At 43.0% G+C, this 17,200-nt stretch overlaps 1 protein-coding gene across 1 annotated transcript; it reads left to right on the top strand.

Moving 5' to 3' along the window:
* The first annotated feature begins 2,201 nt into the window (after positions 1–2,201).
* Positions 2,202–15,369, top strand: LOC118844449 (zinc finger protein 420-like). The gene is made up of 5 exons (XM_036752341.1): positions 2,202–2,350; positions 2,992–3,128; positions 5,232–5,358; positions 6,718–6,810; positions 10,759–15,369. Exons 2-5 carry the CDS (start codon positions 3,081–3,083, stop codon positions 12,783–12,785), a joined length of 2,295 nt encoding a protein of 764 aa, XP_036608236.1. The 5' UTR covers positions 2,202–2,350; positions 2,992–3,080; the 3' UTR covers positions 12,786–15,369.
* Positions 15,370–17,200: the final 1,831 nt, after the last annotated feature.

Genomic DNA, 17,200 nt, shown 5'->3' with positions numbered 1-17,200 from the left:
TTGGAGTCATCACCTAATTGAACTGTGCCTTTACTTCTAACTGTGAGAGACCACACTTTTGACCTTAATTGAGAAATGGGTCTTGACAAAATTGGGAATAGTGTTCTGTTAGTGAGGTGAATTTTAGTGTAAGATGGATTTTAGTGTGTGTAAGGTGCATTTTTGTTCTTATTTCTTAGAGTTCAGTTTCCCAGGATCCATGGCCATAACAGTCTCAGTTTCCCCAGACTCATGGTTCAAACATCTCCATCATGCTTGCCCAGCATTATATAATGATAAATAATATAAACATGTGTGCTGAGATTGTAAAAAGCTACTGTAACTTTGCAGTGAGGTACAGGGATGAGGTGATAAAAACTTGTGAGGCTATCACTGGCAATATGCCTTCTTTGTTGCCCTATAAAACAGGTGGGCATGATAAGGTCAGGGAACCATATGTTGAGGTTTAGGTGTTCTCAGGATCTCAAAATACTGACATGCCAGGTCCTGCCAGAATGAATTTGACTCAAGTCTTACAGTCAAAGAAAAACTATTTTTCATAAATAACCTGTCCAAGTCTTTTCTATGCAATAGCTCTCACCCCAGTTGATAAAATATTACATCTTTAATGAATTAACCCTTCTTTCCCCACATTGTTACTCTTAATTCTCTATAAATATTAAAATGAGTGAAATATGGGGATTAAAAATTGCCTACCTAAAAAACTGCCAACCTAACAGAAATTGACCCAATGGCACTTTGTTAAAGGACCTGTGGCCTTCTCTAACCTAGTGGACCTCCAATCTTCCTCCCTATCTCAGATGCCCCCTTCCTCCTGGGCCTTCATTTTATAGTGCTTGATATCCAGACAATATAGGTACAAGCGACCAAAACTATAGAGTCTTATTGGTGGATAGACCTTGCCCTTGACACTCCAGGAAGGTCTACACAAAATAGAGAATCCCATTGGTTGACAAAGGACAGCAGATGACAAATCATCACCTAGTCAGTCACCCACTGCCTGTTTGCACCTGGTAGCCCTCATGTCCTGGTAACAGGGGAGGTGCTGAGAAGTGATGGCCTATCCTGTTTTACTGTCCTAGACCTAGCCAGATTGTTTTTATCTCATTACAAAATGTGTCAATAAAATCTGGTTCCATCTTGAATTCCTTCCTGACCTAAGGTGATCAGCCCCTTAAGATATTTCTAGCTTGACATAATATAATAGACTCCTTTTATTTTCCTTGTCCTGAATTTTGCCTTTGTAATCAGGGTGAAAGCCTGAGTGGAGAATTTACCAGGTCCTTTGTACTTTTCTCAAAGATTAAATTATTATTATTAATTTTAAAGTAAAATATACCTAATTAAATAGAAAACACTTTGGAAACACTGTCATTAGACAAGTTCCTTTTCTATGGGTACAATTGCATATCTGTCTCGATATCTTTTTTTTCCTTCAAACTATGAGCATAATTTATATGATGGTTCCCCGAAATGAGCAAAATTTGGAGCAGGAGAACAACATACACAATGTTACAATGTTAATACATGAAACAAAATTGCTGTCAAATAACATCAATTCATTTGATTATCTTGGTTAGAATTCTCTTCAGGGTTTGACCCTCTGGGCTGATTGAGAGAGGAGCCAAGGGGAATTCTGATCCAGCTACATTTAATTCTTATTCCTTCAGCTCCTAAACAAAAGCGAGCCCTTAAATACCAAGTTTTAAGTGTACTTCACATTAAGGGTGGCTCTGCCCTTAGCTGGTCAAACATCCCAATTATCCTGCTGGGATGACTTTAAATGATCCCATATTCTAATTTAAACTAGGAGAAATGTACTAACGCAACTGACGCCATCCCTCGTTCTCCCCCTCCCAACTTCTAAAATCCTGAGTATTTTCTCCAATGAGAATCAGGTGGTAGGGTGATGGGAGAGGAGGAGCTCTCCGAGATGACCAGCCTGCTGGGTGGTGGCCACGCCCTGGGGTGGAGTTTGGAGGACTGGGAGTGGGCTAGGGCCAAAGAGAAGCCATCCCGGTCGCCCAGCCCAGGCATTCCTGGCGATGGAGGGCAGGGCTTGGGGAGGAGAGGAAGAGAGGGTGATAAGCATCTGGCCCCGGGTGTGATTGGAGGAAACAGCACTTCCGGGAGCCACAGAGGCAGGGAGGACCCTCCCAGAGTGGGCTGGCCGAAAACCGGAACTTGTACTGAGACTGCTTGGCCTTCTTCCCTTGCTGCGGAACTTTCTCTGCCTTCCCTGGAGCTGAGCTGTCTCTGCCTTCTTCCCTCGGAGCTGAGATCACCCTGTCTTCACTTGGACCTGAGATCTCTGCCTTCTGGACCCTAGCCCTGTAGGTGCAGGTCCCAGGTAGGTCTGACTCAGCCCCTCACAGACCTGCTGGCTTCCGGCTGTCTATACCATTGGGTCTCATCCTCCTCCTCTGACCCTGTGGCGAGTCCAGCTCCGTGTCTACGTGGAGCAATCCTCCCTCCCTAGCCTGGTGACTGGATAAGGTTCCCGGTGCTCACTCCTTTCCAGACTCCCAATCACTTCCCAAAAGTCCGGGGTCACCCTCCTCAGATTTAAGATTGGGTCCCCTTTTCCCAATATTCAAACCTTACCTGCAGGGACCCAGGAATCCTGTCTTGAGTGAAAGACAAGTGAAGGGTTTGAGTGAATCTCCAAATGCAAGGATAAAGGGCCACCATGAAGGGAGAGTGGAAAGGATTATTGAGTATGTAGCTGGGGATGTGTGGGAAAGTTCTGGAGCTGGGTGGCTCTTGTGGGGTCCAGGTCCAACGGGCAGTCAGAGGGAGAGCTCTGACTAAGGAGCCACTGAGGCTCTGACTGTTCTCGTCCCTTCTGGGATCCCAAGCCCCTTCAGCCTTTTGGTTGTCTGAAGGAAAATGGGAAGAAAGGAAGGGGAAGGAGGAGGAGTAGGAGAAGGTGGGACCATGTTTTTTTTCCAAGCTGGCCCCTACCTCTAGGTTTCATTCTCTGTCCTGAAGGCAGGACCTCACCCTCTGTAAATCCCTGGGATCCTTCTCCCTCCCCTGCTCAGTCTGCAGAAGACCAAGTCCTGGCCCAAGAAGGGAGCATGGAGCCAGAGGGAATGGCCTCTGGGAGCTGTGGACCCCTACCCCAGGTGAGTGTACCCTGTCTACAGACCATGACCAACATCCACAAAAGAGGCCATTTCCATAAATAAAGAGCGTTGTCTGTGAGGCTGACAATCCCCTGCCTATGGATTGTTTCTTTACAAAAATAGGCAGGAAATTGAAAACAGTAGTCACAACACCACCCTATTCTCTGTACTGTGAACTCATGGCATATTGGCATCACAGTCACTAACTACACCCTACCCCCAACCCCAATTGTTGCCCTCTTTTTTTAAGCTTTCTTTCATGATCTCTGTCACAAGGAAGACCACTTCACTTGTCTTTGCTCCTTTATCCATGCCTAACACCCCTTCCCCACATATCCATAGAACTGCTTCCCTCTCCCCCTTTGCCTGTTTGACCAAGATCTCCCTGCCAGACCTGGAAGACAGGATGCTCTGCTTATCCTCCAGGGTGTGAGCTGCACACACAGCTCTGTCTGGTGCATCTGTCTGGTGCACACTGACTGGCCCCTGTCTTGTAGTTGGTTTTACTCTGAAGGCCACACTGAGGAGACAGTGAGGGGTGAAAGGAGCAAATACTGTGATCAGGGGCCAGGGGTATTCCTGGCTTCCTGCGTACTCTGGTCCTGTGTTTCTGGAATATATGGTAACTCAAGAAAACAGGTTAAGTTGGATTCTGGGTCACATGCACATGGTCAAAGGCCCAAGAAAAGAGTACCTTCTTTAGCTGTTAGTTAATTAGCATTTGTTAAGGGCCTAGTACTTTCCTTGATTGGATATAGGGAAAGGGCTGAGTTTGGGGAATTATTCAAAGTTCTGGGAGTTTTCTTTTCCAATGGTAGAAAGGCCAGCACTAAAGGAAATGCTCAGTTCTTGTCAAAGAAGTATCAGGCTCAAAGGCAAAGACAATGGAGTGACTTACTTTCTCCCCCTAATCCACTTTTGACCATCTTACAACAGCCCTATAGGGTACGTGTTCTCTTTTTTTTATTTCAAAGTTCAGTAAACTGAGGCCAACAGAGGTTCAATGACTTACCAAATAGGGTCATATGACTAGTGTCTGAGGCTGGATTTGAACTCAGATCACTTGTCAGGCATGGGAGACCCTGGCAAAGGACCACCCAGCGTAGGTTGCCCACATCAAAGAATGTACTGTTCTTGGTAGCAAAGCAGAAGTACTGTAGCTCAAAACAGTGGTGAGGTGTGCAAATTCAGAGCTATCTCCACCCCAAATGTTCACATGGAGTGTTTGTTCCCAACCTGTGGCAGAGCCTTCAGGCCTCAATTAGTCTGATCATCTGTGGTCAGACACATTGTACTTTAACCCCGACAGAGTGATGTCATTTTGGTCCACTTTGAGCACAAAAAACAATAAAAATGACCAACTATGTAACTAAATATTACACTAAGGAAATATGTTATTAACAAAAGAAAGCAATCAGAAAGTGAAGGCATAAGATGTTTTCGCTATGACATAGAATATTCAGGTAGCCTCAAGCCCTCAGTGTAGCAACAGATAACTCTCTTTCACTTGGACAGAAAGTCTCATCTCCCTCAGTTCAGTCCAGATTGTAATTTGTGTGTCTGATGAATCATTTTCATGTTTTATCCAGAAGGACTTTGAGGGTCTTGGGAAATTAACTAGATATTTTCTTTTGCTTTCCTCTGTATTCTATAATCAAACATCATGTACCTCCCTGCCCCCCAGAATATACTGTACTTGGCAGTTTCTCACAAAATTCACAGAATTTTATTTATATGGTATTGCTTTTATCAGTTCTGATAAGGAAGAAGTTTCACATCATCTTCTCTCTTTCTCCTTCGGAGATCCTTCTCCCTCACAGATCAAATACCCACTTTGTCCCAGATGCAATAGAGAGACTCGTTCTATAGTAAGACATTTCACCACTTTATTCCAACTGATCATATCAAATACTTTTCCCAATATTTCATTGAGCTATTAGTGATGATGGTTTGAAGTGTTCATTCTGATACTCTACCAGTATATGACTTTTAGGTAAATCCCCTTTCTGTGCTTCACTTTCCTCCTTTCATGTGATAAGGGTTAGACTGCATGAATTTTGGAGTCTTTTTCAGGACTAAATCTTGTGACTCTTGCTGGTTTAGGAGTTGGTGACATACCAGGATGTGGCTGTAGACTTCACCCCAGAGGAGTGGGGCCTCTTAGACCATCCTCAGAAGGAGTTGTACAAGGAGGTCATGCTGGAGAATAGCTGTAACCTGCTCTCCTTGGGTAAGGACATTTCCCCTGGCCATTCTGAGTCTGCTACGAAAGGGAAAATCTTCATCCCTCTGTGTGCTAACTTTGGAGCATTTATCAGTTACTAGAAAGGGAAAAGTGCTGGTCTTCCGTGTCCAAGAGACAGGGTCATCCTGCTGCCTGGTTTTCCTATGAAAGGTCAATACATTGTGTGAAGAAAACATGAAGGTTTCCTCGTTGCTCCTGAAGCTCCTGAGTCTCTTACCAGTTCTAGGTAGCATGAGGTCAAAGATCAGATCAGTGTTGAAGCATCTCAGATGTAGAACTACTCACTTGGATTATTTAGTCCAGGCTCTTCCTAGACATGAATTTTGTCTGCCAAATCTCTAAAAACTGCTTGACTGGCTTTTCTTTGCAATCAGTTCCTTTTTGGGCAGGGCCAAGTATTTAGGATATCCTTCTTTTTGAGAAGCATCCAATTTGTAGCCCACAACTCCTAGTTGTACCTAGCTTGACACATTTGTCCTTAATCTCCCTTTCCTTTGCCTCCACATTCCAGCACAGATGGTGGGAAAGGAAAGGAATAAGGCTTTCTCTTTGCCTGCTGTTCACCAGCTGTTGTGCTAAGTGCTTTCTTTACAATAATATGTTACTAGGTGATATTATTATCCCCTTTTGACCTTTGAGAAAACTGAAGCAAACAGAGGTTAAGTGACTTTTCCAAAGGCACACAGCTAGTAAACTGCCTGAGGCTAGATTTAGACCCTGGCATTCCTGACTTCAGGCCCAGGGCTCTTTCCACTGCACTACCAGCTGCCTTTAACTTCTAGATAATGGAAATTGTTCAATGAGTCCATCCTCCTATGAAGAAGGAGCACCAAGATCAAATTTTCTCATTCCACATTGGCTCCATGACTTTCTCCCCCACATCTCCCCAAAGCTCCCCAAAATAAATGCAGTGGAAACCATACTTAAGGACTTCTGGGAAGCATCCTGTGCTCCTTGCTTTCATGCCCTTTGCAGTGGCAGGAAGAACAGATTGGCCAAGAATCAGATTTTGACTAACTAAGATTTATTGAGTTCCTCAAGGGGCAGTGACTCCCTGAATGAGGAGTAGCAAGGTTTTTATAGGTTCCAGGGAGATAGGAGTTGAGAAGTAGACATAGCCAGAGCTGATTTATGAAGGCCTAATTTGCTGGAGCTCAAGGCTGATCTGGCACATCCTACTTTGGTTACTTGAATTACAACCATTAAGTGGGTAATAAGTCAGATATGTGTTAATATGGTGGAATGATTCTCAAAATGGAGTAGCTTTGTATATACACTGTTTCCCCTAAAGAGAACTAAATTCCAAGTGTTTCTCCATGCTTATCACTGGTTCTCCATGCTCAGGGCTTCCAGTTCCCAGAGAATATTTGATTTTTTCTGAGGAATGGAAATCACCATGGATGCTGGAACAAGAAGGCCTGAGGAACTGCTGTCCAGGTGAGTGAAGTGAAAGCAGGTATGTGAGAGGTGTGAGTACAACAGGCTTCTCAGTGTTGTAGCAAAGCAAGTGTTGTATTTGGGTCCAGAACACCTGAGTTGGAATTCTTTTTCAGACACTGTTAGAAGTGGGTCTGTGGACCAGACACTAAATCCTGTTGAGTCTGGGTTTCCCCTTCTGGAAACTGATGAAGTTGGACACCATGGCAATTAAGCTCTCTCCCAGTCATACATCTGTGATCCTAACAAAAGTCATTGTTTGGAAAGTGAGGGCAAGGAACTTCCTGCAAGTCGAAAAGGGGGGTTAGGCTTTCCAATATGGGCTCTTTCTTACACTTTCTTCAAGTTGGTAAACATTTATCAAATTCCTGCCATGTTCTAGACCCTCTGCTAAGCACCAGGGATATAAGGAGATACAAGGATCTTCCCCTCCTCTCCTGGAGTTCAGACTGTTGTGGCAGATGACATGCCCACATCAATGTAGAAACCTGTTATGGATGAGACAAATTGGAGCTTGTTGAGAGAGTGAAGGCACTAAAGTAAAGGAGGACTGGAAGGGCTTATTGTGGAAGGTGGGCTCTAGCTGGAGCTTGGGGGAAGCCAGGGTGAGCATTCTAGGTATTGAGATGGCTTGGAAAACCCACAGGGTCAGTTGGTGGAGTGTCCTGTTCACAGAACAGAAGGAAGGCCCATACCACTGGATTATAGCATGTTTGGTGGGGATATGAGTTGAAAGAAGATTAGCAGAGTAGGAGAGGGGTAGGTGATTAAGAGCCATAGAGAGGATTTCATATTTGATCCTTTTCCCAGGGAGGCACTGGAAGTTATTGAGGACGTGGTGACATGGTCAGCAAGAACTTCAGGAAGATGATCTTTGATAAATGGGTGGAGGAATGACTGGAGTTGGGGGACACTTGAGGCAGCTAGAGCAAGTAGCAGGTTTTTGTAACACTTCAGGTATGAGGTGTTTTGGGCCTGAAGCAAGGCAGTAGCAGTGTTGGGAGAGAAAAGAGTGTATGCGAGAGATGTTACCTGGGTGGAATCAGAGGACTGAGCAGCAGATTGAATATGGGGGTCAAGAGTGCGTGAACCTGCAGGATTAGGAGAATACCTGGGAGAACATTAGGAAAGTTGGAAGATGGCAAGGTTGGGGAAAGATAGTGACTTTGGTTTGGGGAAAAATGAGAGGAGTGTCACTAAAACAGGAAGAGAGAGAGAGAGAGGGAGAGGGAGGAGTGTGATTGATTGTTAAAGGCTGCAGAGAAGGCAAGAAGGAAGAGGGTGAAGAAATGTCAGTGGATTTAGCAACTTTGAGGTTTTGTGTAATTTTGGAGAGAGGAATTTCAGTTGAACAATGAAATTGGAAGCTAGATTGCTGAGAATTTTAGAGAAACCTTGAGGAAAGGAGGTGCAGACACCAGTTGTCGCTAGGCATCTCCAGTTATTTAGCCAAGAAATGGAAGAAAGATACTGGAAACTATCTCTTGGGTTGAATGGATCAAGTGATTGTGTTTTGAGGATTAGAGAGAAATGGTTTTATTTGTGGCAGTAGGGAAGGAGTCATTAGTGTGGGAGAGACTAGAAAGTCGCAAAAAAGGGAATTCTGGAGAGGCAGCATCCTGAGGAAGATGATGTCCTCGAATGGGATGATATACACATGGAAAGGAGTTGCTTTAGCTAGCGGAAAGAGGACCATTTCATCTGATACTGGTGTCAAAAAGGGAAAAAAAGTACTTAATATATGGCAAATGAGAATATGATAGCTCTTGAAAAGAATCCAGTTTTTTCAACAAAAACATACAAGGCATATTTCTCTGCTGAGAAGATGAGCGAGGGGTGGACTGTGGGAGGAAGTAGTGAGGGAATGTTGGGGAAGAATGGAAAGAAGTGGAAAAGCCACTGTGGTGAATGAGATGGGGAGCCAGTTATGTGGTTTTCAGTCATTTCTGACTCTTCATAATCCCATTTGGGCTTTTCTTGGCAAAGATACTAGAGTGATTTGCCATTTCCTTTTCAGGCTTATTTTATAGATGAGGAAACCAAGGCGAAGAGGCCTAAGTCAGTTACTCAGGGTTGCAAAGCTAGTAAGGCTATGTGAGGCTGGATTTAAACTTGAGTCTTCCTATCCAGTGCTCTCTCCACCCCACCACCTAGCTACCCTAGGGAGATGTCAAAGGATACCTTACCACAGTGAGGTCCACCCTGAAATTACAGAGCCTCAATTTGTAGTGGACCCAGGCAGCCTGGTTTTATGCTTTTCTCTCTTTCCATTCAGCAGCATCTAAGGAGTAGCAAAGGGTGTTGTCTGACTTAGAATTAATCCAAGGCTCTGCTTTACATAAATCATCACCTTGTCTCCCTCCTTTGATCTCTGAGGCTCAATCTTTGGCCCATTCTTGGAGAATCATTGGCCAGATTCATTGAGTTGACAGGCACTCTGAGTTTGGGGAAGTGGGAAGTAGAAATACTCAGGTGTTTCATAGTATGGGATACTTCAGGAACCTAAAAAGAAGTCTCTGGCTTCTTCACTGTGGGTCTGGTTAGGTGCCATCAGTGTTAGAACCAGAAAAAGATCACTCAGATAGGAGATAAGCTGCATGAAAGAGACAGAAACAGGGCCGAGGCCAGAATTTGCATTGCCAAATAAGACAGACCAGAGGTAGAAGCTGGGGCCTGGTGTCAGCCTTGGGCCCAGTCAGTCAGTCAATAAGCACCTCCAGTTTTCTAGGCCCCTCACCAAGCTTTAAGAAGGGAAAAGCCACTCCCTGCTGTCAAGGAGCTCTCAGTCTGGCATACAAACATGGAGATGGTTGAGAAGAAGCAACAGATCAGGAACCTTGGTCTTAGCTGATCCAGTGAAAGGAGAATGTTTGGAATGGAAAGACATCTAGTTCAATGGGCTACAATGGGATATAAGGGAACTCAAGGAATGAAGCTAGTAATAGTTTAAGGAGAATAAAATTATGGAAGAAAGAGTCAAAATCAAAACAAGAATGAGAAAAATTTCAAGTACTGCTCAGAGATATTGCAGGTCCAGTCTCAGAGCTCTGCAATAGAGTGAATATTGCAGTCAAGTGAGTCACCAGAACTTTTGGTTTTTCAGTTCATATAAAAGTTGTGTTTGCAATAAGCTGTTGCCTATGACATGCACAATACTATTTTGTTTTTAAAAAGTACATATTTTAATTTAAAAATATTTTATTTGTAGTAAATCTCATTATCATCTGAGCCTTCACTGAGTCTTAATATTCTTGCTGGTGGAGGATCTGGCCCAATTCTTGGCTGCTGACTCATCAGGGTGGTGTTTGCTCAAAGATACAGGTTGCCATGGAAATTTCTTAAAATAAGGCAACAGTGAAGTTTGCCACATTGTTTGACTCTTCTTTTCCCTTGAACTTAAAGCCCCCATTGTAGGGTTATGAATTGGCGTAATTTCAATATTTTTTTTGTGTCTCAGGGAATAGGAAGACCCAAAGAGAGGGAGAGACGAGTCAATAATGTAAAAATGAAATATTTTTATTCTTAGACAAACAGAACAAAAGTAAGTGCAGTAGAGAAAGACCATGTAGTTCCATGGACAGAACATCCCCATTTGCATGGTTGGAGGTCTAGTTTTAGCTGCAGGGTTATTGGTCAGGTCCCTCAGCCATTCTGAGCTCATGGTCCTCACTTGAGAATGTAAGAAGAATGCTGGGTCTGCCAGTATCACAGGTGTTTCTGAGGATCCCATGTGATTGTGTGAAGGTCTTCATTAAGTTATCTTGCGGATGGGAGCTAATGGCACTTTCACATGATTCATTCTGTCCATTTCACATTGCAGACTTTTCTCCTGGGGAAGTAGGGTATAGATCAGTTAGTTTACTTTCTTACAATGGAGGGAAATGCTTATAATTATATAAGTGTGTACAGGTGTCTCTGTATATATTTCTTACTTTTTGTTTCTTGTAGAAGGAGAGATTAGCCCTGAAATGAGAGACACTACTGGAAAGCTAAGGATTTCTGTGAAAGAAACTCACAAAGAAAGCTTCATGTGTGATGGTCCCAATAACTTCACTGGGAGAAAAATCTGTGCTGTATTTCACAGAATCCACACAGGAAAGAAATCATGTAATTGTCATCAGTGTTGGAAAGACATGACTCAACATCCATCCCTGATTTGCCATCAAAAAATTCATACTGGAGAGAAATCAGAGTGTCACGAATGTGCTGAACCTTTTAGTGAATGCTCATCCTTAATTATGCATCAAAGTGTTCACAGTGACAAGAAACCTTATGAATGTAATCAGAGTGGAAAGGCTTGGAGTTGCAGCTCTAGTCTTGCTGTACATCGGAGCTTCCACACTGGGGAGAAACCTTATGGATGTGATAAATACAGAAACGCATTTACTCAGAGCTCCAACCTTACTCAACATCAGAGAATCCACAATGTTGAGAAACCTTATAAAAGTAATCAATGTGGAAAGGCTTTCAGAATCATCTCCAAACTTTCTACACCTCAGAGAATCCACAGTGGGAATAAACGTTATGAATGTAATCAATGTGGCAAAGGTTTCACACAGAGCTCCACACTTGCTGTACATTACAGAATCCACACTGGAGAGAAACCATATGAATGTAATCAATGTGGAAAGGCTTTCTCAAATAACTCCAATCTTAGTGCACATAAGAGAATCCATGCTGGAGAAAAACCTTATGAATGTAATCAATGTGGAAAGGCTTTCACACTGCGCTCCAGTCTTGCTGCACATCAGAGAATCCACACTGGAGAGAAACCTTTTGAATGTAATCAGTGTGGAAAGGCTTTCACAGAGAGATCCAGTTGTGCTGCACACCTGAAAATCCACACTGGGGAGAAACCTTATGAATGTAATCAATGTGGAAAAGCTTTCATTAAAAACTCTAACCTTACTGTACATAAGAGAATCCACACTGGGGAGAAACCTTATGAATGTAATCAGTGTGGAAAGGCTTTCTATTTAAGGAATAGTTTTACTGCACATCAGAGAATGCACGCTGGAGAGAAACCTTATGAATGTAATCAATGTGGAAAGGCTTTTACACTGCGCTCCAAACTTGCTGCACATCAGATAATTCACACTGGGGAGAAACCTTATGAATGTAATTATTGTGGAAAGGCTTTCACAAAAAACTCTAATCTTACTGTACACAAGAGAATCCACACTGGAGAGAAACCTTATGAATGTAATCAATGTGGAAAGACTTTCAATTTAAGGAATAGTCTTGCTGTACATCAGAGAGTCCACACTGGAGAGAAACCGTATGTAGGTTATCAACGTGGAAAGTCTTTTACACAGAGCTCCAGACTCGCTGCACATCAGAGAATCCACACTGGGGAGAAACCTTATGAATGTAATTATTGTGGAAAGGCTTTCAGAATCAACTCCAAACTTGTAGCACATCAGAGAATCCACACTGGGGAGAAACCTTATGAATGTAATCAGTGTGGAAAGGCTTACACAAAGAGCTCCAATCTTGCTCGCCATCAGAGCGTCCACACTGGGGAGAAACCTTATGAATGCAATCATTGTGGAAAGGCTTTCAGAATCAAGTTCAAACTTACTGCACATCAGAGAATCCACACTGGGGAGAAACCTTATGCCTGTAATCAGTGTGGAAAGGCTTTCAGAATCAGTTCCCAACTTACTGCACATCAGAGGATCCACACTGGGGAGAAACCTTATGCCTGTAATCAGTGTGGAAAGGCTTTCAGAATCAACTCCAAACTTACTGCACATCAGAGAATCCACACTGGAGAGAAACCTTATGAATGTGATGAATGTGGAAAGACTTTCACACACAGCTTCACTCTTACTGCACATAAGAGAATCCACACTGGAGAGAAACCTTATGAATGTGATCAGTGTGGAAAGGCTTTTACACACAGCGTCACTCTTACTGCACATAAGAGAATGCACACTGGAGACCAACCTAAAGTGATAAAAACTTTTATGTAGACTCTCACTTTACCATACAAATGTGATGCAAGCAAAGACCAAGAGACATAATTTCTGGATTTAATTAATTATTGCTATTGAATAATTAAGAGAAGAATGGTTGTTTAGCTATCTCATGTCAACCAAAGAGGAATCATGGAGGCCTATCAACACTTATGTGCTTAGATAACTGGGTGTAACCAATAGACGTGAAATGATTCTAATTGGTTAAAACCTAATGAGAATGAGTATCATAATGAGCGGTGGACATATTCTACTGAGTGACTGGGGGATATGGTTCATGACTCCATCTTGCACAGAGAGACTGATCTCTCTCCAGATCTGTCTGACTAAAACACAATGGGCCTGAATTCACCTAGAGTAAAATGTCTTTACCTTTTGATCAGATCTAAACTTTCCCAGTTGGCTAAGTCTTGTCTGAGGTTTCATATCATTAATATTCCTGCCTTTCAAAGGTTGACTGAATCACCTGCAGGGGCTGATTTCTGAATGAGGAAGGGGAAAGATGGCAAATGCTTAATCCTAATTCAGTAATTGGTTATTAATCTGAGAGAAATAATCATTTCTCTCACATCAGTGAATTCATTCTAGAGGACATATTAAAATAATCAGTATGAAATGTGTTCAGGCTAAAGTCATTCCTTATTTCCCATGAGAATTCACATGTGGTAGAGATCATATTCCTGGAATGAATATGGAAAGACATTCAGATGGACTGTAGAACTTGTTAGACATCAGAAATTTTGCCTTATGGACAAGCCCTATGTGGACTCAGTTGAGAAGGTCTGCAGACGGAGATCATGTCTTCCTTATGAATGTGCTCAAAGAGGACTTGCATTTTCCTGGAAGAGGCAGGTCACAAGATATCACTATTCCCACTGGAAGGAAGCCTAATAAAAGCAGTAATTGTGGGAAGGCCTTCACCTGGAGCTCATAAATCTGTGTACATTATGTATTCCAATGTGTACATTAGGATAATCTTCCTGGAGATAAAACTTATGGATCTAATTAATGAGGGATGGCCTCTCCCTGTAGCACATACCTCACTAGATATCACATATTTCATATAGTGTGTGAAGCCCTAAAAATGGATTGGATTTTTCTCTGAAATCCCAAGGTCCCTCATGACTATCCTGAAATATTCCATGGTCCCCTAGGGTGAAGCCTGCCTCTGGCTTGCCCACTTAACTGCATTTTCCTTGCACTATAGTAAGATACCTTTCTTGCTGACCCTCCAAGCTGTCCTAGGCTGGTAATCTGCTTCACTGCTCCAAAATTGGTTCTGAGCTATTATTGTGAGGTTGTTTGAAAGGGAATTTGGAAGAGCCCACCTTACCCTCTTGGCTCCAGAAGTCCTCATGCCCATTTTTGCAGGAAATATTCCCTTGAGAGCTCAAATTTTCTTAAAAAGATCTCTTGTCTCTCTCTTTAATTTTTTTACTTCTATTTCTTTGCATTGCTCATTTAAAAAAAAAACTTATCTTTTGTGCTATTATCTGGAATTCTAAATTCATTTGGCTATATCTTCTCCCTTTCCTTCTTTCCTCAGCTATTTGTAGGGCCTCATCACACAGCCATTTTGCCTTCTTGCTCTTCTTTTTCTTTGGATTATATTTAGTTGTTGCCTCCTGTACAATATTAAGAACTTCTCTGTATGGCTCTTCAGGCATTCTATCTACCTGATCTGTCCCCTATCCATAAGTAATGTCATTCAGGTTATATCTGTAGGGTTTAATGGTTTTCCCAATTCCTTCACTTAGGTTCTGAATTTTGCAATAAGAACACCATGATCTGAGCTTCAGTCAGCTCCAGGTCATGTTTTGACTGATTGTACAGAACATCACCACCTCTGCCTTTTCCCTAGAAATTGTTCTGGGTTTTCAGAGAACTGATCAATTTTGGCCTGGAAAAATGGACAGAGAATCAAGAGATCCAGGATCATAGACTAATTTTGACCCATGCTGGCCATGTTCCTTAACAACTACTTAACCTCTGACTGCTAAAGACAAGTCCCCAGAACTGAGCTGTAGCTGTAAAGAACATGCCAAGTGGCATGGGTGGATGTTTGGCATTGGGAGCTTATTTTGCCAAAACATATCAGGAGGGATCTATATATTAATACCTATATTTATATATCCTAAGTGCAACAGTGGTTAGAGACCAGGCCTGGATTCAGGAATGTCTTAGTTCAAATCCTGCCTCAGACAATAACTAGCTGTGAGACCCTGACCATATCACTTCAAGTTTGACTGTCTCAGTTTCCTCATCCATAAAAAGGTGTAATACAACATATCAGTGCTATTAGCTAATAGCAGCTATCTCCTGGTGCAGTTATAAGGCGAAAAAGAGCTAAAATTTTCATGTGCTTTGCAAAAAAAAGGCAGTCAGAAATTCAAGCTCTATAGTAATAATACTTATTATGACTCTCATTTTCCATCCTCTATTAGATCATGAGTGCCTTTGGAGCATGGACTGTTTCTGCTTTTCCTTTTCCATCCTCAGCATTAGTATTTTGTTGTGTACCCAGCTTAATAATTTGTTTTTCAGCTGTCGGTGTCTGATTAAAACATCGTGTTTTACTTTATTTTTCTTTTTTGTCTGTTTTTTTTCACAACATGGTTAATGTATGTTTTGCATTATTACACATGTATAATGTCTGTCCAGTTGTTTGCCTTCTCACTGACCGGGTAGAAAAGAGAGAATTTGAAACACAAAATTTTTAAAAGAGGATACTAAAAATTGTTTTTACATGTAATTGGAAAGTATTTTTTTAAAAGCAGGTGAAACATAAGCGCTTCTTCATGCATTCATTTGCTGTTGATTGGAGAGCAGAGAGACTGGAGGCAGGTGAATCAAACTGGGGTCCTTACAATCCCCCAGGACAGAAGTGATTAGCCAGAAGTGAAGGATTCTATCCAGTCCCCCATCTCTGTTTCTTAGCCAGTGACCCTCACCTGCATAGTCTCACACAACACAGATTTCCCCAGATTTACATTTCTAGAAAGAGTCATAGCCAAGATGTGGGGTGGATCATATTGTGTGTCCTTACCTTTAGTGCATGTCTGAAATGGGAAAATGTGGAAAGGGCAGACCCAACCTTTTGCTACACAATGCTCAGAACAGCTACAGTGATGTCATCTAGTGACTGACAAAACCCATTCCCATCAGAATGATGCTGTACTAGGCTTTTCCCAGGGGCCCAGGCTAGGATCTGGCCATGAGCCAGACCTTCCTCACTGCCTCCTTGAAATCACACCACCTCCAGCAAAGGGAGGTAGTGGGGCAGGTCCATGAGCAGAGTCAGATGAGGCTCCTCCAAATCCTACAGGCTGTGAGCTCCTGCCATCTCTGCCACCTTGCCAGGGCTTGGGGCTCTCTTGTGGTTGTGCTGAACGTAGTCCTGGGACACAGAGAAGCCTTCCTCCATTTATCCACCACCAGCTGCAACCATTCCTATATCAGTCATTAAACATAATCTTGCCTTTGATCTTGAGGTCACACATTTGAGGACAGAAAAGAGAGATTCCTGCCCTAGAGCCAGTCTCAGCCAGTATGACTCACTGTGGCTTACAGGGTCCCTGAGGTGAGGTTCCTACTAGACCTGGGGCTCTTGCATATGGAGACCCAAGGGACTGTAGTAAATCCTGCTCAGGATATCAAAGCTTCTTTCTTCCTTCTGCCCCCTCAGGCCTCTGAGTGCTCTCTCTGCAGGTCCCTAAAGGCCAGGATGGTCTCCCCATGGCAGCTCCTCTGGTTCATGATGCTCTGGGCTCAGGGTAAGGCATGGCTGAGCAGGGAAGGGTTTAGAAGATCATGGGTTTTCAGGGATTAAAAACCTGATGCCTCCCGATCCAGTGAGTGAATACGCTTAGGCCCAACAGAAGCAGAAAGGGGCTCACTGAACATGACCAGGCCCCAGATAACAAACATTCTGAGGTCTGTGGGAAAGATGGCTTTTTGCTTTATGTTCACAGCAAGTATAAATACTTGCAAAACGTTTGCAATTCCAGGGGTCTGCAAAATATTGTCCTGTTCCTATCCTTTAACTTAGACATTCACATATTTCTGTCTTCTAATTTTGTTTTCCTAGATTCCCAAGGAACCACTGTGGTGACCCAGTTTCCAGGCTCCTTGTCCGAATCTCCAGGAGAGAGAGTCACCATCAGCTGCAAGGCCAGTGAGAGGTTAACTTAATGGTGGTAGCTTCTTACATTAGTATCTGCAGAAACCAGGCCAAGCCCCCAGGCTCCTCATCCACAATGCTGCTAATCTGGCATGTGGAGTGTCTGCCTAGTTCAGGGGCTGTGGGTCTGGGACAGATTTCACTCTCACCATCAGCAACATGGATCCTGAGGATGCTGGAGATTATTACTGTCAGCAGTCTAAGAGCTTCCCATTCCCACAGTGCTTCAGCC

The sequence above is a fragment of the Trichosurus vulpecula genome, chromosome 3, assembly GCF_011100635.1.
Source record: "Trichosurus vulpecula isolate mTriVul1 chromosome 3, mTriVul1.pri, whole genome shotgun sequence".
Classification (NCBI taxonomy): Eukaryota; Metazoa; Chordata; class Mammalia; order Diprotodontia; family Phalangeridae; genus Trichosurus; species Trichosurus vulpecula.
Note: the sequence above shows the minus strand (reverse complement) of the source record. Positions and strands in the feature narration are given on the sequence as shown.

Coding starts and splice junctions, on each gene's coding strand:
- LOC118844449 (XM_036752341.1), top strand. CDS start 3,081: ATGGAGCCAGAGGGAATGGCCTCTGGGAGCTGTGGACCCCTACCCCAG. Junction 5,359..6,717: donor CTGTAACCTGCTCTCCTTGG/GTAAGGACATTT, acceptor CTCCATGCTCAG/GGCTTCCAGTTCCCAGAGAA. Junction 6,811..10,758: donor CCTGAGGAACTGCTGTCCAG/GTGAGTGAAGTG, acceptor TGTTTCTTGTAG/AAGGAGAGATTAGCCCTGAA.